This window comes from Rattus rattus, chromosome 7 (genome assembly GCF_011064425.1).
Source record: "Rattus rattus isolate New Zealand chromosome 7, Rrattus_CSIRO_v1, whole genome shotgun sequence".
In the NCBI taxonomy this organism is placed as follows: domain Eukaryota; kingdom Metazoa; phylum Chordata; class Mammalia; order Rodentia; family Muridae; genus Rattus; species Rattus rattus.
In genome coordinates, this window is record NC_046160.1 from 118,194,857 (window position 1) to 118,217,506 (window position 22,650).

The following is a 22,650-nucleotide window of genomic DNA, read 5'->3' on the forward strand; positions in this document are numbered from 1 at the left end:
CCGAATATGCCTACCGTCCACTTGTCTAACCACACAAACAATAGCTGGAGAGGAGAGACCTTGCCAGGCCTTCAGCCATTCTGGTTTCTAATGGTTCTACAATCCCTTTGGCAGATAAAAGAAAAGGCAAGACTTTAAAGGAAGACTAGACCAGCATAATAGGAACTTGTTACAATTGCTTAAAATTTATAATAAATTATATCTGCACAGGGATACAAAATGGATGTACATGCAAACTAGTTTCTACACAACCCTAAAATGACTGTTACTGTAAACAAGCACAACTTCCGTCAGACTTTTGGGTTAGCATTTTACCAGAGCCCGCAGTCAAGACAGGCAGTTACCCAGGACGCAGGGTGGCAGCTGAGTATCTCGTACGTACACCAGATGACTTGTGAGTGAACCCAGCAAGTATTAAAATCGTTCCTCGTGAGCACAACGGGTAGCATTCAAGATATGAGAGTTACCTAATCATTGCACAGGCTTTTCCGTCCCCAACTTCAAAGTCATCGCCTAGACTATTCTTGCATTTGTTTCATGCCAACTCTAAGTGAGAAAGCATACTGGAAATAAATAAAGCAGAAGAACAGATTTCATTACTGTGTGTGGCCCTCACGTTCCTGAGTGGCACAGTGAGGTGTGATGTAGTCTGTACTCATAAGCTAATAGCAAGCCTGCAGAAGAAACTGAGCTCGTATTCCTCCCGTCCCCCCCCCCCAAACCCCTCAGATGAAAGTTCCAGCCCTGAGTAGCCCAGGCTGGCTCATTTAATTAGCACATGCTTAATTCCTCACAGTTGGGGCGGCTGGAAGTCTGAGATGGAAGTCTTAGTTTCTTCTGTGTTCTCTGTCCATGAAGTAGGGTGGCCGGCTGAATATGATTTTCCTCTTGGGTTTTCTAGACACTGTTACATTGGGTTGTGTGACCAAATTTAGCCTCAATTGCCCTTTGAAAGAACTCTGTATCTAAATCAAGCTTCAGCTCATCCACTCTGGAGGGACACAGTTTGGCCCAGAATGCCTTGCTGCTCAGTGCTTACCACTGGAATGAAAATGCATGATGTAAATAGCAGACTGGCAGATCTTTTGCACACAAATTTGAGAGTGTGCTGTGCTACCTTTCTCTTCTGCATCCAACTCCCCATTTTTGTAGCTGTCATTATTTCTGACAGTTTTTCTTCCCTTTTTGGAAATAATCCCATATACGTAGGAATGATATTCAATCACTGTATCAAAACTTCTTCAGGAAAAATGAGATGGCTCAGTGGGTAAAAGCGCTTGCCTTACAAAGCTGACAATGTGATTTCAACACCTACAACCCACCATGGAAGGAAAAGAGTGGACTTTCAGTCATCTCTGACATATAGGCACACACACATGCACGTAAGCATGCATATGCACACACACATGTGCATTAGCATACACACACATAACACACACACACACACACACACTGCAGGTACTAATTAAAGAGCATTGAAAGATCAAATTTGTAATTCATGAACCTGAAAGCAAAAATATCATTGTGTGTGTGTGTATGTGTATATGTGTGTGTATGTGTATATGTGTGTGTATGTGTATATGTGTGTGTATGTGTATATATGTGTGTATGTGGATATGTGTGTGTGTATATGTATGTGTATGTGTGTATGTGCGTGTGTGTATGTGTATATGTGTGTATGTGTATATGTGTGTGTGTATGTGTATATGTGTGCGTATGTGTATGTGTGTGTATGTATGTGTATATGTGTGTGTATATGTGTGTGTGCATGTGTGTGTGTGTGTGTGTGTGTGTGTGTGTGTGAGAGAGAGAGAGAGAGAGAGAGAGAGAGAGAGAGAGAGAGAAGTGTATTTGAGGGAGGGTAAATTTATTGACTAAGCTAGGACTTAAGAAATAGAGTATGTTAGGAATACACAGAGCATCTTACAAAATGAATGTGGCTCTGTCTTCTTTCCTTACATCTTTTAAAGCTACATGCTAATGAGAAGTTTGAATAGAGGAGTCTTTCAAATGAAATAAGGGATCAGATTCTTTTAGGCCTGTTAGAGCTTATAGGCTAACCCAGATATGTGTCAGCAATTGAGCTTGAACTTAGCAGAGTTGTAGGGAGAAGCGATTGGTAAGCCACTGTGTAAAATAGGTCATACAGACTGGGCATGTGGCTTTATAATGACAACGGACAGTGATTTTACAGGATTGAGTGTGTTCAGTGTCCCAATCTGTCTGGTTGTTTGTTTTTCTTTTCCTGGATAAAAACTAGCAGGGCATGACTTTTCATTCTAGCACTGGGAAGCAGAGGCAGACAGATCTCTGTGAATTCAAGGCCAGAAACACGTCATGGTTCTCTGAGTTGGCAACATGGCAACATGTTCATACATTGGGAAAAGTTCTAGTACTATAATTCAGGTCCTATCCTGAAATGCCACAGGAGTCACAGCCCTGCTGTCTTGCAGAACGTTCATCTGGTAGCCAAGTGGCTGGGAACCTTGGAGAAACTCCTTGAAAAATTCAGTCAAGGAAGCCACAGGGATTACAGGGTGTTCCTGAGTGCCGAGGCTGCACCTTCCCAACACGAGCCTGTCATCCCTCAAGGCCTCCTGGAAAATTCCATTAAGATCACCAACGAGCCCCCCACAGGAATGCTGGCCAACCTGCATGCCGCTCTATACAACTTTGACCAGGTAAGAAAGCAGAAGCAGCTGGTCTAACAACACAGCTGCTGCCTTCTCAAGAGATGGACGGCAGGGCCTTCCTCAACTCATGTGTCTTATTTAGACTGGTGAAGTGAAATATCTGTGTGTGTATGGGTGCATGCATGCGTGTATGTGTGTCTGTCTGTCTGTCTGTCTGTCTGCCTGTGTCTGTGTGTATGCATGTGCCCACATGTGCTCATGGGCAGTACTTTTCCCTCCCCTTTTAGACTGGTGTATGCTGATTATGCATAAATTAATGGATTCATTGTGACATGCTCATGCACATGTACAGTGTAAAGTGATGAGATCTACCCCTCATTACTCTTTCTTGAGCCCTCTCTTGCTCTTCCTCTTCCCCAACAGTCCCCCATTCTATCTTCAAGTGTATTACTCTTTGGAAGAAATTTCCCCATTGCTATTTTAATGACTACGTGAATAGATACTAATGAATACACCTATGTTTCATCTGAAATTCAAAGGCATGAGTCTATGGGGGCCATACCTGCTCATACCACCATACATCGCAACTTTGGTTGATCTCACTAGGGAGGTGCACGTTCCCAAACTATGCTGCTAGGGAAAGATTTCCCCACAGTGTTTGTGCATACTTAAGAGCACCTGCTCCTCCTGAAGGACGAATGGCTCTTCTAACTGCCGTCTGTGCAACTACACACATCAACTGAAAGGTACATTTGTTGAAAGACTTTTTAATAACTTTAGAGAAAAAAATGTCTTTGTAGTAGAAAAGGATCTCTTGAAAACTAAGACTTGGTTGACCCTAAGAGGCAAAAGCAAATAATTATCTGTTCACCACATGCAACTTTAAGCCTTCTTTAACAACCCACTAAAGGAAAACATTACAGAAATGCAAAGGTTCAAAAATACTGGTTTGCCATCATGTCCAAAACAAAAGCCATTTTTGTTCAGACTGTGTTTTAGATAATTCTCCTGTTGCTGTGATAGAGGACCCTGATCAGAGCCACTAGGCTTCTAGCTCCAGGCATACAGTCCACCATGGCAGGGAACAGGAGGTGCCCCGTCACCCCGAGTCCATGGTCATGGAGCAGAAAGCAGTGAACGCTTATCTCTGTTTGCTGTCTCTGTTTTACTCAGTCTGAGACCCCAGCCCAGTCCATTGAATGGAATTCCCCACATTTAGACTGGGTCTCCCCACCTCAGCTAACCTAACCTGGATAAGTCTTCATAGGCATTTCCAGATGCTTGACTTGTAGGTGATTCTGGATCCTATCAACCTGACAGTCACACATCTCATTAGAAGGTAATCACCTGTGCCCCCATGGCTGGCTGTCAATGGGCTCCTGGAACCCTTTTATCAAAAGCAGACTTCGTGGGTTCGTTCGTTTTGTTTTATTTTTTTAAAGATGTTCTTTTGCGACAACACTGGCTTAAACAAGTTGGGAAATGTTCATTATAACACGAGAGTTCTATAGGTGGGTCCCTTGTGCTGCTGTAAATGAGAAATGATGTGTATGGGCTCCACATTTGATCCCGAGTTGATGTTGCTGTTTGTGGAGGTTTACAGGGGGCAATGGAAAAGTTCCATCACTGGGGCAGGCTCTGAGAGTTCATAGCCTGGCCCTACCTCCAGTTGACTCACTCTGCATCCTGTTTGTGGCTGAAGTTGTGACCTCCCTGCTCACGTCTCCAACTTGCTTGTCATAACTTCCAAGCAGCATGGACTTCCATGCCCTATAAGCTATAAGCTAAACTATAAGCTAAAATAAACTCCTCCTTCTAAACTGTGACTAGGTCACCATGTTTCATCACTGACAGAAGAGTAAAGAGCACACCCTTCAAAGCTCATCTGGGTCACCACAACGTTGTCACCCACCCATCCCCATGCATATTCTCATAGTTAGAGCTCTTTCCTGACCATAGATGATAGATAGAATGGCAGCCCCATGTCCTCCCCCCTCAACAGAAGATTGAAAGGAGAAACAAGAACCAACAAAGAGAACATGTTTGTTTTCTTACAAAGACCCATCCTATAAATTAATGTATTAGTCAGTCACACCAAGATGCTCAATAGAAACTGGAAATCAGGGTAATACTAAATCCTTTATAAATTGTGTATGTGGTCATACATGCATACATATATACATACACACATATATACATACATACGTAAGATAAAGTTTAACTTCCAAATTTTTCACAGTAAGGGTTTAACAATGGTAAAATGGGGCACTCATAACACTGTAATGTAACAAGGTGTTTAAAATATAAGAGCTGTTTCCTGGGGGCTGGATAGATGGCTCAGTGGTTAAGAACACTGACTGCTCTTCCAGAGGTCCTGAGTTCAAATCCCAGCAATCACATGGCAGCTCACAACCATCTGTAATGGGATCTGATGCCCTCTTATGGTATGTCTAAAAACAGCTACAGTGTACTCACATACATAAAATAAATAAAATCTTTTTAAAAAGAAGAAAAAGAATTGTTTCCTGCATTTTCTATTTAATATTGTTTGGGCTGTAGTTGACCACAGACAACTACATAAAATGAAAACTACAGAATTTGAAAAGCACATGGCAGGGACTGGACTCACTTTATAGGCCAAAGTTTATCACGTTGCCTTAAGTCTATAGGGTTTTTTTTTGGGGGGGGAGTGCATGTATGAGTGCATATACACATGAGTGTGGCACAGGGTTATATGCATAGGAAATACACACACACACACACACACACATATATATATATATATATAAATGTGCATAACAACATACACCCATACTGAAGCAGAGGATAGTGCCAAGGTGTCTTCCTCCATATATATATATATATATATATATATATATATGTGTGTGTGTATGTATATATATATATATGTATGTATATATATATGTATGTATGTGCATAACAACATACACCCATGCTGAAGCAGAGGATAGTGCCAGGTGTCTCCCTCCATCTCTCAACCTTATTTATTTATTTATTTATTTATTTATTTATTTATTTATAGGGTCTTTCACTGAACCCAAAGCTTGCCATTTTAGCTACGGCGACTGGCTAGCAAACTCCTATGATCCACCTATCTCCACCCTGAAATGCTGGGATTATAGGTCCACATTGTTACTTATAGCTCTACATGGGTATTGGAGATTTGAACCCATGTCTTCTGGCTTTTACAACCCCGTTCCTCATCGGCCAAACCACCACCCTGTCTCCTAAATCTATCATTATAATCTTTCTTCTTAAATCAGAACTTACATCTGAACTTTGGCATACTCCCTGCAAATAAGTTCATTTCATGCCAGTGTTTCTTCCCGGCAAACATCACAGAATGCTTAGGCAAATCTGACCACCAGGAGATGAGACGCCAAAGAACCATTTCTAGCAGGACCCTACCAACCTTCACAGCTTTTAGCTCAAGGGTAGATGTCAGAAAGAATTGCCATTTGGGGTTCTTCTCATACAAAGTGACCATAATGTTTTAGAGCGAGAGCATAGATTCCCTTTTCTGGGAAACATGTCTATACAGTCAAAAGATGTGTATCAGCTACATAATCTGACACATCAATAAGCATACCTGTTTCCTGTTAACAATCCTAATTGTGTAGTTTTTCCTCCCTCCCTCCCTCCCTCCCTCTTTCCCTCCCCTTCCCTTTTTAAATTTCTACTTTGTATCTTCTTGGCGTGGTTTTGTGTAGGCTTTCCTTAACTTCCTGAGTAGCTGAGGCAATGTTGGACTTCTCATCCCCCTGCCTCTGCCATCTACATGCTGAGATGACAGGCCACAGTACCATGCCCTGTCTACACTGCGCTGGGGATCAAATCCAGGGCTCTGTGCAAGATAGGCCAGCATCCTGCCAACCGAGCTGCACCCAGCCTGGCTGTTTCTGATGCTCATTTGCTCACCATTTGTATGGATGTGCAACTGTTTCAAAATGTGGAGCAGACAGGACCACGCCTGCCTCACACTTTCTTTCTATAATGTTTATTCTGGTAGAACATCATAACCCAAGGGGCATTGGCTCTTTTGTTTTTGTTTTTCAAACACTGAAGATAAAACCAAGTTACATATGATAATAGATCGAATTACTGTCCTGGGTGTAGTACCTTGGGCTTTAATGCAATTCATACAAGTGGCTACTTAGTATCTTGTTAGATTATAGTTCTGATATGAAATTTCAAATACAATTTGCTTCTTAGAAATACCACACACTTAAAAGTAACTTTTTTTGCAGCCTTAAAAATTATATCATTTATCTTTTACCATCTTCCCTTTTTTTGATGTTTAGTTGTGGAGATTTTTATTTTTGGTTATCACACACCTCTTATCCCCACAAACCACCTAAAAATAGCCTAATTTAGTGCAACTTAAGAGGTCCTCTTGGCTCTGAACTACATGTAGCCAGGCGATTACAAAACTATATTTAGCAAAGCCAATTCTGCTGTACGTATTATTAGCAGAGAAGGAACACTTTCCTGGTGATGGCCGTAGCAGCGAACCCAACCCAGAAGTGCCCTGGGAAGCCAGACGTTGATTTCTCTCAGCGTTCCTAAATAGCCTTGGTATGTGACCAAAGAGATTAGAGTCATTTTAAATATGAACTGGCTGTGGTTAGGCATCTGGAAGAAGAGGAGGCAGAACGGTTCAGCCTGGGGCCTATCCTTGACTTCTCTTTCCCGTTTGATGAATTTGAGAATGGCTAGAGAACTTTTTTTTTCTTTTTTTTTTTCTTTTTTTCGGAGCTGGGGACCAAACCCAGGGCCTTGAGCTTGCTAGGCAAGCGCTCTACCACTGAGCTAAATCCCCAACCCCTGGCTAGAGAACTTCTTAGCAGTAGGTCTGATGTTTCCTACCTTGGTATTGGACTGCTGATAGGGGCCTTAGCTGTGTCAGTGTGGCTTACTAGGACCCAGTGCCCTCCCCTGACATACAGAAATCCTGCAGATCTTGTCCACACCCTGAGCTTCACAAGCCACTCAGTCATTCCAACAATACTTCTTCCTCAGTTCATTGGAAGGTCATGTGTCCAAGATTAATTAAGGTCTGGACTAAACTGCTGAGATACAGAGGAGCAGGGCTGGAAGTCAAGTTGAGTGCTGGGGTGCCAGCGTGCTTGAGTGAGGTACTAGGTTCAAACCCTAGGAGCACATAAACACACAGAATCAGAATATAGTGACTACAGCAAGAAAGCCGGGTGCTCTCACACCACACTTGAATGGAGGGCGCCAGGCTTGTCCGGTCTTCATTGTTCGTCACAGAAAAAAAGGGGCGACGTGGACAAGACAAGTGCTCCTCTTAAGCAAATGACACGGAAGGGGAACTATGCCAATCGCTTCTGCTCAAAATTTGTCAGCAAAACCTTGCTCATGTGGCACCTGTGGCTTCAGAAGAGACTTGGGGACAGTCTTTCAGTGGGTGGCCATGTGCACAGGTGATCTTAGTTACCACGGAACTTGGAAGAATGAGGAATGGGTAGCTCTGCCTAGAACTCTGCTAACGATGGCTCTAAGATTATGTCATCCGAAGTCTTCCCGTTCTCCAGGGGAAAGGATATCAGAAATATTAGCATCCTGGAGACATTAAGGAGAAGCATGAGCTAAGGGTATTGCTTGGTTGGGAGAGTGTGCAAAAACCTGAGAGTGATCCCCATTCCTGCTAACCCAGGTACACGTGGCACAGTCCTGGAACCCCAGCTCTTGGGAGGTGGAGGCAGGCAGATCTGGAGTTCAAGCGTTTCCATGCCTGCATAGCAAAGTCCTGGCTTGCCTGGGATACGTGAGAGACTATCTCAAAAAGGAAAAATAAAAAGCCTTCCTCTTACTTTTCAGCAAAGCCAAATGGTCTCCACTTGTCCTGGACAAACAGCTGATCATTCTGAAGCCATCCACGGGGATAACGGGATCCAAGCCTTTGCCCCTATACAGTGTACGGAGGGCTAACCAGCCATACCTTGTCTTTCCTCTCAGGATACGCTCGAGATGTGCTCCAAGGATCAGGAGTTTAAAAGCATCCTCTTCTCTCTGTGCTACTTCCATGCCTGCGTGGCAGGGAGACTGAGGTTTGGTCCCCAGGGCTGGAGCCGATGCTATCCTTTCAGTCCGGGAGACCTGACCATCTGCACCAACATCCTCTACAACTACTTAGAGGCAAACCCTAACGTAAGTGTTGCGGTCAGATAACCCCTTCCGAGGAGTGCGTGGAAAATGTCAGTCTTTGGGCCCTAATGGAACGGACCACCATTTCTCTTTTGAAATAGCCAACACTGCATAAGCATCGTCCGCCAAGTGTGAAAATAAACCAGAGTAAAGGTTTTCATAAGCTAGGTCAAACCAGTTCTACACCAGTAGCTTATGCAAAAAAAAGAAAGAAAAAAAAATGTCCTTCATTATGTTAACAAAAACAGTGGTTTACATGTGCATCTAGGCCAGATTCATTAGGCAGGTAATGAAGCATTTGCACAAATGTAATTACATACAGCAGTTCTGACAGTTCATAACACCGCATTAATAATCACCACAATTAGTTTTGATGATGGAAGCAATTTACAGTGCGTCACACGTATAAATAATGGTGCATTTCCTGCGCGTGTCATTATTATGTATTAGAAATGCCACCTTGTTGTGACTTTCTCAGTAATGCTCACCTTGATTTGAAGTTGAAGGCAGATGGATGATTGTTATCTGGGAACGAAAATTCATTTGCAGATGGGTGTGGGAAAGCCTCGCCGAGAACAGTTGTGTAAACTCTTGAACCATGAGGTTGGGTTGGAGACAAGAAGAGCATTAGTTCCTAAGGGGGGCTGGGCCAGCATCATCTCCACAAGGGAACTTTTCCCACTAAGTGACATCAGTAGCCATGTTTGTCAAGCCGATCAGAGGCTGCCTAGAAAGGGACTTCCTATCCATGTTTCTAATGAAAGGATAGCTTATTGCTCTTTTGGTAATCGTCGTCACGGGTTTTCCACAATGTTTCTTAGGTTGGCAGGCAGCTTGACTGCTATGACAGTATGCGTACACACGTGTGTATCAGCGGTACCTTCTCCCCACAGACATATTCCGAGTGTGTCCTTTCAAAGCAAATGGGTTTTATATGGTTTGTGATCAATGGTCCAGTCATTTTTTCTTCTTTCATTGTTTGTCTTGCTTTTGTTTTTTATTTTTTATTTTACTTTATTTTATTTTATTTAGTACAAGAGACTGAATTTAAGACTCCATACATGCTAGGCCAGGGCATTACCACTGAGCTACATCCTCAGCTCTCCTCTAAGAAAGTTTGTTTCCTTTTCGTTTTGAGATAGGGTTTCACTACGTTGTCCAGGCTTGGCTTTGAACTCACCCTGTAGCCCAGACTGGCTTGAATTTGAGAGTCTCTTGCCTTGGGCCCCTGGGTAGCTGAGATTACAGGCCCACTCCACCAGGCCCTGTGGATCTCAGCATGCTTCGTGTAAACTACTGCACATACAGTTATTCTAACAGTTCTAAAGGAAGAAACAGGCCAGTTAATACTTCCACTAATGTCTGGATCCAGGCGGGTCCTCTGTCAGCTGAGCTCTGTACACACTAGAGGCACACAAGGAGGGAAGGGCAGGAGAGAAGGCTTACGTTCTAATCCAGCCTTCACAGCAGCACCGCAGTTGGTGGGGTAAAGTGCACTGTGCCCTGCTGTTCCTTCTGTGGGCTCCAGGGTCAGCACAGCTTTGCGTGTTTAACCTGTCATGTCTGATATCTTAGCCAAAGTCACTTGCCACACATTACAATGCAAGTTATCAAGATCTGGGAATGAATTTAACATGCACATTACTACTTGGTTGTACAAAAACGTTCTTGTATCAGGTACGTCTCTGTTGCTGAAATAAAACTTCATGGCCCAGATAACTGATAGAAGAACTGAGTTTATTTTGGCTTACGGTCCCAAAAGGTTAGGGTCCCTGATGGCAGAGACAGCATGGCAGAAGGTGAGAGATCGCATCTCACCCTGAGCATGAAGCAGAGAGTGAAGACTGGAGATAGGCAAGGCTTTACTCTCAAAGCTCACCCTCAGTGATCCAGTGGTATTACTCCCTCCAGCAGGGATGTACCTTCTAAACCTCCCCTAACAGCATCACCAACTAGAGGTCAAGTCTTCAAATTCTGGAGACTACGAGGGATACTTCTCATTCAAACCACCACAGCTCTTTACAAGAAGGTATTAAAAGACAGTAGTTACACATTAGGGAGGCAACTCAACCACTAAAGTGCTTGCTTGCTTCATGAGGACCCAAGCTCAGCTCCTCAGTGTAAGCATAAAAAGCTACATATGGAAGTCCATGCCTAGGATCATGGTGCTGGAAAGGCCTGGCAGGCAGATGTCTAGAGCTCTCCTTTAGCAGATCCATGAGCTCTAAGCTAAATGAGAGCCCCTGGCTTTAAGGAAAACACCATGGTAAAATAAATAACTGAGAATACCTGATGTCCACTTCTGGTCTATACATGTGCACATGTTATGAGCAAACTGCACACATCTGTGCCCAACACATCCTCCCCCATGCAAGATTTTTAAAGACCAAAGATGAAGCACAGGAGAAAGAATCGATAATCGGAAAAACAGACCTAGCTGACTAAAATTATGAGGGAAGTACATATTGACTACTGGCATGCAGGGCATTCGTTCAACCCGAACGGGAAATACAGGTAAGTCTGTTCCTATCCAATTCTGCTCTGCAGAAGGTGTCTGTGGCATGACAGAAAGGGCCCTGTACTGTAGCTACTCCTCGAATTTCTCATCCATATCAAACCAGCTTAAGAGAAAGACACATTTTAGGTTTGTTTCTTCAAATTCCTATGAACTTGTAGCAAGCACGTTGGAATGGCCTCAGCAATTTGACTCGCTCTGTTCTGTCACATCATGCCATGGGGAAGGCTATAATTATGATTTTACTTGAACTGTCGGGAAGCAATAGACTGCCACCGGGGGTACAAAGGTTCCTGTCTCGAAAGGCTTCATCACAAACTGGCATGTTTTGCAAACCCAGAGGAAGGGAAGGGGTAGCAGAGAGAGGCTTGAACTCTGTGAAGCCAGCAAAGAAGGAGATACCGGGAATAAAACATGGTATGGTAGTCACCTCCCCGCAGAACAGTCTTGTGCCCGGTCTTTGCAAAAGCGATGGAAAGCAAATGTCTACCTGAGTCCCACGGTAAAGACATCAGATGCGGAGCGGGGAATGGGCCTTGGAGTAGGGTATCAACTGGACTCTCCTGAGGGAAGCAGAAGAATTGCCTCCTTCAGTTTGATCGTCATGCCTGGGAGGCATCTCCTAATGCTATCCTAAGGCTAATCGAGGGTGCAGATATTCAGTCTACTGTGGGAAGGCCTGGAGTGCATACCAAAGGTAGCTGAGCAAGCAAGCCAGCCAGCAGTCTTCCTGTATGATTTCTGCTTCCATTCTAGCCTTGGCTTCCCTCCACGGTAGATTATAACCTGTAGGCTTAATAAACCCAATCAATCCCCCAAGTTGGATTTGGTCAATGTTGTATTACAGCAATAAAAACTTAAGTAGGACAGCAGGTGAGACTGGAAAGCACTGGGAAACAGGTCAGAAGTTTCAGATGGAATTCCAATATACAACTGTGCCCGCATAACCTGTTACAAAGATGACTCCGTTTCCTCTAAAACCTATAGTGAAGTGTGTTTATTGAGCTTCGCCAAATTTATTAGAATACATTGAAACTAATTCTGCCAAGAAGCTCTACACAAAAACTCAAGACAGGTCCACACTGGTTTTAGACCTGGCTGACAGGGTCATAGCAGGGCATGGGGTAAAAGGGCTTCTAGCCCTGACTAGCTGCTAGGGCAGATATTCTAGGCCTGGAAGTAAATATTTGTGTGGCATGGTGGTGAGTTTTAATTGTCAACTTGACACAATCCAGAAGTACCTGGGGTAGGAGCCTCAGTGGCGGACCGTTTAGATTAGGTTGGCCTGTGAGTGTGTCTGTGGGGAATTATTTCAGCTGGGCTCACTGAGCTGGGAAGACTTGGCCTGCACATGGGCAGCAGCATTGTTCCGTGGGTTAGGCCTTGGCCTGTATAAGGAGTAAAGAACGTAGACTGAGTATCAGCATGGCCACATTAAATTATTCACCTGGGATCTAAACTGTGGATACAACATGGTCAGGTGCTTCACCTACCTGCCACCCTGACTAACCCAAAATGACAGACTAACTTGAAATTGTGCACCAGAGCTGCCCTTCCCCCTCAAGTTGCTTTTGTCTAGGTATTTTGTCACAGCAACAGGAAAGGAAACTCTGAGATATGTGTTTTCCCCCCAGGTCCCGTGGGAAGACCTCCGTTACCTCTTTGGAGAGATCATATATGGGGGCCATATCACAGATGCCTGGGATCGCAAACTATGCCGGGTGTATCTAGAAGAATTCATGAATCCATCTCTGGTAAGACATTTTAAAACTCATCTAACTGAGAAAAAAATTCCGATAAGAATTTTCAGATTATGTTTTACTATGTCTGTAATTCTTAAATGTTCCTGAGGTTGCTTGCTGGCCTTTTAATAAGTATTCCTTTTGGAATGTTCCCATTCCTATTCCTTTTGGCGGTTGGGGAGTTGTGAAGTGTAGACTTCCTGGATTTTCATAGTATCCCTGTGAACTGGGCTGAGATGTCACTGCTTCTCCATTGCACAGATGAACATACTGAGGCTCAGTGACTGGCCCCAGATCTCTCAATGAGTGTGCCCATGAGCCCACCAGAGTATGAATCAGCCCAGGGCTCATTTTACTTTTATTGTTTTTTTTTTTTTTGCCTCTTGCATAAATCAGACAATAGTCTAAAAATTTGTCAGTAACATTATTAGATTACTTGGTATATGTTCAGAGAAACTGTGGCACTGAAATCTGTGAGATGATGGACTTGTTGGCTTGACAGAATCCATGGAAACCTGGATTAGAACATCTCACTGGGCATTGAGATGGCTTAGTATTAAAGGCACCTGCGGAAAAAAAAGACCAACCATGCCCAATCCCTGGATCATACTTGGAAGGAAAGAACCGACACCAACAAGTTGTCTAGGCTTCTACATACAAACTGTTCCATGTATGTGCATGAGGACACCCTTACAACACACACACACACACACACACACACACACACACACACACACATCACTCACACACACACACATACCATACACACACACACATGCAGACACACAAGCACACACATCACACACACCACACACACACACATCACACCATACACACACATCACACACACATACACACACACCACACACACACCACACAACCCCACCACAAACAACACACACACACCACACCCACACACACACACACACCACACACACACAACACCACACACACAAACACACACACCACACACACACACACCACACACAAACACACACACACAAACACACACACATACATACACATCAAACACATACACACACACCACACACACACACTCACACATACACACACCACACACAAACACATACACCATTCACACAAACACACACCCCACACCACACCACACACACCACTAAACAAATGTAATAAGAGCATGTCATGAATTTCATAGCTACCTAGTTACAATTTTTCAATTTAAAATAAAATAATGTCTACTAGTATGGTAAGACAATGAGAAGGAACATCAGCCCCATACTCAGGAAGAAAAGGCAAGTGGATTTCTGCAAGTTCGAGGTCAGCCTACTCTACAGAGAGTTCCAGGACAGTCAGAGCTACACAGGGAAACTCTGTCTTGAAAAACAAACAAACAAACAAACAAACAAACAAACAAGAGAACAACAAAAAAGAGGTTTTTATTACTACAGGATTGTGGGGTTCCTGTTGTTTTATTTGTGGTAACAAAACAATATAGCAAGGTTTTAAAATAAAGAACAAAACAATACTCCTTGCTGCTTCGGGAAGGAAGGGGTGGGTTACCATTGGCAAATTCTTAAGACAGAACATCTTATTTCACACAGAATCGACCCTGTGTCTGTGTCAAATGGTGGTGGGCTGGCTGTGGTTTCTGGTGAACATGCTTTGTTCTTGTACTGTAGTCACTGAGGTGTGGTAGTTTGGCTTTCCTGATGCTCTCTTGCTCTTAAGTGCTATTCGAGCTTGCTGTGACAAAACCTCATGACCAAGGTAACAAATAAAAAGAAAACATTCCACTGGGCTTACAGTTTCACAGGGCTAGAGTCCATGACAGTGGAGCAAAGGCATCGCAGCAGGAACTGCCAAGAGCTCTCACGCTGATCCCCAAGTAAGAGGCAGAGAGAACTAAATCAAACCAGCACAAGTCTTTGGAACCCTCAAAGCCTGCCCTAGTAACATACTTCCTCAAGCAAGGGTACATACATACGTCTCCTAAGATTCTCCAAACAGCCTTCGAGAGGAGATAAAGTATTCAAACATGGCCAATAGGAGCTGTTCCCCTCTAAACCACAGGAGCCATTTTCTAGTTATTTCTTGAAACTTCAAAGATACTTGTGTTAATTAGCTTCCCATCATCATGTCATAAGACCTGAGCTAAGCAAATTTACAGGAGACACGGCTTATTTGGGCCCATGGTTAAAGAAGCCATAATCCACGTCTGAATGGGCAGTGGCTCAGTATACACGAATGTGGGAACACATGGCTTGGGAGGTAGGTTTGCTTCGTGGCAAATGAAGGAAAAAAAGAAGAGGTCAGAGGTCCCAGTGTCCCCTCAAGAATATACCCCTGGTGATCTCAATTCCTCCCACCAGGATCCAACCTTCTAAAATCCTACAGCCTCCCAAGAATGCCACAGACTAGTGGCAAAGTCTTCATTTACAGGGGTCTTGAATAATAATTCCAAGCCATGGCAACACCTACACCATCTAAATTCACCAAACATGCCATAGACGCTAACTTGTTTTAGATCAGTGCTGGAAGAGCATTTGTTGTGTGTGCTTGGTTCTGGAAATGTGAGTACACTTCTCTTCACAGCTTTTCTAAAAGCTCCTCAGAGAGGCCTTGTGCAGACCTGATCACCAGATCACTAGAGTCTAGTCTATTTCGAGACCTTACATAACCATGTACCAGGAACAGTGCATTTGAGTCTAGTCCAACATTGTATTGGGCCCTGAGTGTTTCTTACTTCTTTAAATAGCATTGACAACAGCAACAAAACCTAGAGCTTTCTGCTCTGTGATGAACCCTTGTGTTCTCCTTTGATTTAAAGTCTCCCAGTCTTTCTATCTCCTACTGAGCATGATTTTCACATGCAGAAAGATAACTTTCAATTCAGCACCATCAGACCTCGGTCTGGGAGCAAGTTACCATGGAGACGTGGATGATAAACAGTGCTCCAGAGCCACCTTCACAGAGCCTCATTTCTATGACAAATGGTTGAGGGCAAAGGTGAACCGGAAGCTCAGGGGCAGCCCCTTCCCTGGCTCTGGCCTGTTGCTAAAGGTGGAATTACTGATCCGAGAAATAGTTCATTAACCTTCACGAGGCTGGACTCCCTCTCAAACGATTGTAGAATCAATATAGGTGACGAAACCAGAGGGGCATGGCTGGTGTGGAGGACCCCTTTAGAACTGTAGGTTCTTCCCTCCAGATCTGGTGAGATTCTCGGGGTGGGGACGCCTCATTCAAAAGCTGTCAGAGTCACCCAGCCGTGCTACCGTTATCTCATGGGGGAAATGAAATGCGCTTGCTGACTTCGTGTCAAAGGCGACACGTCCAATTATTTTGTTCTCATGCAAATGTTTCCTGCTCAGGCTGCGACCACGATCTAATGCTTCAGCTTCCGCAGGACATCTTTCTGACCCTTCTCACACCAGTTAGCAAAATCGAAAGTTAATAGCTGCTACTTAGGAAAGCAGCCCATGAGTAGGCCAGGTTGAAAATCCTACTGTGTTCAGATCTGACCTTTCAGTGACGGCTCAGTGTCAGAAGGATGAGCTTCCTGTTGGATGAGCTAACTAACAGGGAGGCACCTTAAAGAGCTTTGGAATAACATTAAGGAAAAAATCATTTTCTCGGATAACACAAACATTTAGCAATGCCAAATGATGAACACGGTATACTATTTTCGGGAAAGGAGGCAAGAGGTCACCTGAGTGTTATCATATAGTGCCAACTATTTGGATGATATAGATAACTATTAGGAAGCCAGTCTTAAGGTAGAAAAGAAAGCCCTTGGGGGCCAAATTCAAACTCTTACATTTATTGTAGAGTCTGACTTATTACTGAGCTCATCTGAGCAGTGGTTGTATCATCTATGAAAAAAGAATGGCTAACTCAAAGAGTTTATTGTCAGGTTGAACACTGACATGATACCAGAACGATGTGCTTATAAGTGGGGAATCTTTTTATTATGAAGTATACATTTTCGCAATATGTATTTCTTGCTTGTCTGTGCCCTACTTTGTAACAACTGTTTTGTTTTTACGTCTATGGGTATTTTGTCTACATTTATGTCTGTGTACCACATGTATGTCATATCTGTGAGGCCGGAAAAGGGTGTTGGATCCCCTGAGACTGGAGTTACAAACAACTGTAATTTGCTATGTGGGTGTTGGAATCAAACCCAGGGCCTCTGGAAGATCAGCCAGTGCTGTTCCCCACTGAGCAGTGTCTTGGGCTCCTGTGCCCATGTTTCTGCCGAGAGAGACAGCATTTATTAAGAACCTGTGCCACAGCAGGGCCAGCCAGTGCTGTCCAGGTGACTGTGTGTGTGTGTGTGTGTGTGTGTGTGTGTGTGACTCTGTGAATGTGTGTGACTCTGTGTGTGTGTGTGCGTGCGTGTCTGTGAATGTGTGTGACTCTCTCTGTGTGACTCTGTGTGTGTGTGACTCTGTGAATGTGTGTGACTATGTGTGTGTGTGTGTGTGTGTGTGTGTGTGTGTGTCTGTGTCTGTGTCTGTGATTCCTTTCCACAACAGTCCTGAAGAACAGGTATGACCACCTCATGTAAGCAGAAAAGGAATACTCTCAGAGATTTAAAATAAAAAAGTTTAGAACCTGGCAGGCAAGGAGTGGAACTCGGATTTAAAAGGCCAGCCCTGTTCTGCTGCACACTGTGTTGGCTACGGCACTGCTTCATTTGTAGCTGGTGCAGAGGTCGCCTTAGCAGTGAGGTGGTGTGCCTGCACTTGGTTTTGTGTGCTCTGTGAGTGAGGGATGATCCAGGAGACCAGGGTTGCAGTTCTGTTACTCACTTCCAGTCCAGCTTCATGCAGGACACCCCTGTGCCTTGCACTGGTTGTCAAATGCATTATGGAGAAAATTACAAGTGTGATGGGCTTCACAGTTGAGTAATTTCCGAAACTCCCAGCAACACTCTGAGGTTGAATTTTGGACCCTAAAGGCCACGTGGCAATGCGTTTGTTGCAGTGGACTTGCACTGGATTAGGGGCCCCTCGTCATTACTAAGACTGTTTGGAGAAGCAGGTAAGTGGTTGGGTTTTTACTGAATTCCAGGAAACACATTATGAGAACAAAGAACAATAGCCCCATTGAGCCAGCACCGTTACTGGTTTTTCCAGCTCCCAAGACCTGTGCACGCTAATGTTCAATCTGATTCCTGTGAAGACACACTGAGATCCTTGGTGATAGTTTCATGATGTGTGTATGTGTGTGTGGGGGGTGGGTGGGTGTGGTCTGATATGTCTATACACGATTCCATTTATTCTTAAAACTTTAGTGAGATACAATTTGCCCACTTCTGGTTTGGCCTATTATCATATTGTTTCTGGGCAAATCTGTACACAGATTTTTGTGCCATCCTCACCATCATGGCTACCATCCACATTCTTTACTCTAGTCATTTTGATGGGATGAAACTGTCATATTCCCAAAGGTACTGAGCCTCTTGTCCTGTGTTCATTAGTCATTTTTCATTTTCATGTTGAGAATGGGTCAATTTCTTGAGAATTTAATACCTTCTCAAATAGCCATCTAGTTGAAGGAGGAAAAAGAGTCCCCATAGTGGAGAACGACAGTTAGGGCCCCATCAACAGGATACAGGTTTGCCAACAGCCCTTCAGTGGACAGGTTGAGTCAGAATCAGGAATTTAGAGATGGCTCCAGTGGTGAAGGACGCTTGCTTTGCATCATGAATACTGGAATTCAGATCCCAGCACCTAGGGAACAAAGAAAAGCCAGCAATCCCAGAAACTTGTGAAGACAGTGCAGAAGCAAGATCGGTGGTGGCGTCTGGCCTCTATTCCAAGGGAGACTTGAGCCCAGTTTCGTGAAAAGATCCTACCTCAAAGGAACAGGCAGAGCGGCAGAAGAGGATTCCCAACGTCCTCTTCGGCCTCTGAACATGACTGCATACAAGCATACTCATGTGCATGTATATTCAGACTGGCTCATTAACCAAGGGTGGGGGTTGGGGGAGTGTGGGGGAGGAAGCCAGTTGGAATAGACACGTCCAAACATAACTCTGTTCTCTACAAACAAGGGCTTGGTTTTTCCCATGAATGCTGACATGGAGACGAAAGAACTTTTAAAAGCTGCAGCTTAACTTACCCTTCAGAGAATTCCAAGAGCAGAAAATCAAACCCACAGGGGTCTGGGCGTTTGAGTGTAACTGCGTAGCCAGTGGGATGGAACCTGGCCTGTATCTTGATGGAAGATGATGAAGTGGTCTGTTTGCAGACAAGGGAATAAAATTTTCATGCCGGTCAAGTTGCAAAGCAAAGGGCAGCAGAAAACGAGGGAAAGAGGCATCACTTATCATCCTTACTGGCCTGGTGGCCTTAAGAAGCTACAGGCTTGCCAGCCATACTGATGCATGCCTATAACCCTAGCAGGGGAATCAGGCAGGGATAGAAGTTAAGAGGCTACATAGCAAGATCTTGTCTAAAAAGAGTTTATAAAAACCAGCGCCCGATAAATAGATGATAGTGTTTGTTTCGAGCTTCATCAGTAAAATGGCTCTCATGGTCACAGCTTAGCCACTGTAGCTGTAAGAGTTTACAAGCCTCCAAGGCACAGAGCAGGCTTTCAAGGTGTGTGGATCTCTCTGACCTAGGAGAAGGCATGGCTATTTTGTGCACATCTTGGTTTGTCTTGAAGGCACAGCAACCCACTAAGTATTCAAACCTCAATTCTTAACTTTAATACTAAAAGTTTGGGGAGGAAGGTGTAGTTGATTACTCTTGGGCCCACTTAACTTTAAGAGAACCCGAACAACACTCCTGTTTATTATTCCTGGTTTGTTTGTTTTTTTTTTCTATTAAGATTTTACTGAGAGAGAGAGAGAGAGAGAGAGAGAGAGAGAGAGAGAGAGATTGATTAAGACTGAATAGATAATAAGTTTAACTCTTATGTGCACTTTAGTTCAGAATACTGAATTTGATCACATTTAAATTTCATTCATTCTTTATAAGAAAACAGGAAATGATCAATATGATCAATATGGCTAGAGCAAGTCTGGGAGGGTTCCTTCCCCTGGCCAATGGGTTTGCATCTGTTTCTGGCACTATGGAAGGTTAGATAATACGAGACTACTCCTGGTGCAAAGTGGACGTATAGATGCTGACTCAAATACCAGAGACGCCCCTGGAGATCAGCTGAGAAACCCTGTCAACGACACAGGGTCTTTACACCATCAAGGACTGTGCGTGAGGAAAGAAACAGCCCGCCATTCCTCAAAGACACATGACACAGCAGCATGGAGAATCACGGCTAGCTCATTGCCTCGAGTTCCTATGAAGGTTTTCTATTTCCAAGGTGATTCGTATTGGGTGATTTACCCAAATTAACATCTGGGTAAATGGAACTCTGCAGGCAACAGTGAAGAGATGCAGTTCATGATACACAACAGCAGAAACACAGGTTTTTCAGAAAATTTTTACCAGGGGTAGGCAAAAAAATTGCTGCATTAGATGATGATTAAAAAGAAAGCATTCCCTGGTACATTAAATGCATGCGGAAACAGAACTCATGGTACAAGAGACCGGGAAAATCAAGAGGTGTTAATGTTGCCCGAGAATCACCTGCGAGAGAGAAATGTGAAATAAAGTAGCTAGAATCTCCCAAGCACTTTACAGTTTACCATTGGACAGACTCAGGTCCATACATTCTTTGGTTCTATTTTAATGTGTGAAGATTTGTTATTTCACCTCAGTATTTTAGAAAATAACCCTTTACAGGGAGTGCGGCTCTTCCTCACGCCCCAGTGAAGTAGACGGGCAAATAAATTCTTTGCTGTGGCCTTTCATTCACCAAGCGGCTGTGTCCTGAACTCTTGTCCCATCCATGGATCTGAACAGCAGTAACACAGACTTTGCCCTGTTTTGCCCAAGGTCCAGGGGAGGGAGCACTAATCTTACTCAGTATAATATGACCTTTAAAATGGAAGTCATTTGTGTTTGTAAAGTTTGTCCGTGTCACATGAATTGGAGTAGCATTGTGTAGAGAATATTACACCAGGTACTTTGACCTTCCACTGCTGTGACAAAAGAGCTTTAAGGGAGGGATTAAGACTTAAAGAGTCTGGGATGTGTCAGTCCATGGTGAACTGGTTCCACCAGGAGTAAAGTTATGGCAGAGGAAAGAAGAGTGAGAGGACACACTCTCGAAAGGAATGCCTGCAGTGACCGACTTCCTTTAACTAACCCACACATTCTAGAGTTTCCAGAACTTTCTAGAAGAGTGCTGTCATCTGAGGAAGAAGCCGTTTAATATATGAGCATGGGGGAACATCTGACATCATAATACTGGGGAAACATATACTAGCATTACTGAGTTCTAAATTAAGTTTGAATTCAAAACAACGCCTACTTGGTCAAATTAATGACCAGACATCTTCTCTAGGCGATAGGGAATGTTTGAGAATCAGAAGTTGGAACATGAAGCACTGGCTAATAGGCCATGATGCTACTGCAATGTTTACTTATTCATAGTATGTGTGTATATCACACCTCCCCAAACACACTCTAAGTTACTTTCCCACAGGTTTGTTTTTCTTGCAATTATCCTCAGAGGTCAGGCCAATGTGGCAAACACCAGCCAGGTTTTTATGTGGCGCAGTGCTGACCATGGAGCATTTCGGAGCCTGGAACCTACCTAGCATCACTATGGGACATTTTTGCTAGTGCTCTGTGTTCAGGAAGGTGATGCCTGCCTAGCTGTGGAATAACTGACTTTTCTTTATGGTTAAAGATTGAGGATGAACTCATGCTGGCACCAGGATTTGCAGCCCCTCCCTACTCAGATTATTCTGGTTACCACCAGTACATAGAGGACATGTTGCCTCCAGAAAGCCCGGCACTGTATGGCCTCCACCCCAATGCTGAAATAGAGTTACTAACAGTGACGTCCAACACGCTCTTCAGAACTCTGCTGGAGATGCAGCCCAGGAATGCAGTCAGCAACGAGGAACAGGGGCAGTCCACAGAAGACAAGGTAAGGAGGCCTTTCTTGTTCTCTTCTTTAAAGAAGTGCGTGAGTCTCAATTATTAGTCTCTGTTAAGCTTTACCTACATCAACAAGGTATAAAACATTTCCAACTGCCCGAGATACTCATACTCTTTGTAAGGATGGGAACATCTTGCTCCCCAAAGATAACCGATATCCTGACCTCCATAATCACCTATTGTATGGTTATACAGTATTTATGGCCAGGCTTCTGACTCCACAGTTCTGTTCAGATACCAATGGATCATTCTTGTTTCCTGTTCTATCCTAGGAATATTTGATTTTTATTTTACTGTGGTTAGGTATCTTAAGTGGCTCTTGGGTTTGCTTTACTGTTATGAATGTTCATGACCATGACCCCATATGATCCTTTGCCAAAAGACAAACACTGACTTCCCAAGCAGTTGGTAATCTGGCATTCTCTGTGTTCAAACATGGGATTGCCAGATGAAAGGTTTGAGTCTCCGGATACGGTGCCTCCTGTAGAGTCTGTTAAGGATAAACGGTCTCTGAGTACTTATAACTCTGTGTTCCTTGACTGGGTTATGGTGCTCTTTTCACATGCAGA

At 43.8% G+C, this 22,650-nt stretch overlaps 1 protein-coding gene across 1 annotated transcript in view; it reads left to right on the forward strand.

Annotated features, from left to right (window-relative positions):
* Positions 1-22,650, forward strand: part of Dnah11 (dynein axonemal heavy chain 11) — a 298,504-nt gene that overhangs the window by 268,078 nt on the left and 7,776 nt on the right. The window contains exons 74-77 of the mRNA XM_032908348.1: positions 2,454-2,681; positions 8,634-8,825; positions 12,972-13,091; positions 21,828-22,070. Coding sequence (XP_032764239.1) covers positions 2,454-2,681; positions 8,634-8,825; positions 12,972-13,091; positions 21,828-22,070 — 783 coding nt within the window. The remainder of the gene's footprint in view (positions 1-2,453; positions 2,682-8,633; positions 8,826-12,971; positions 13,092-21,827; positions 22,071-22,650) is intronic.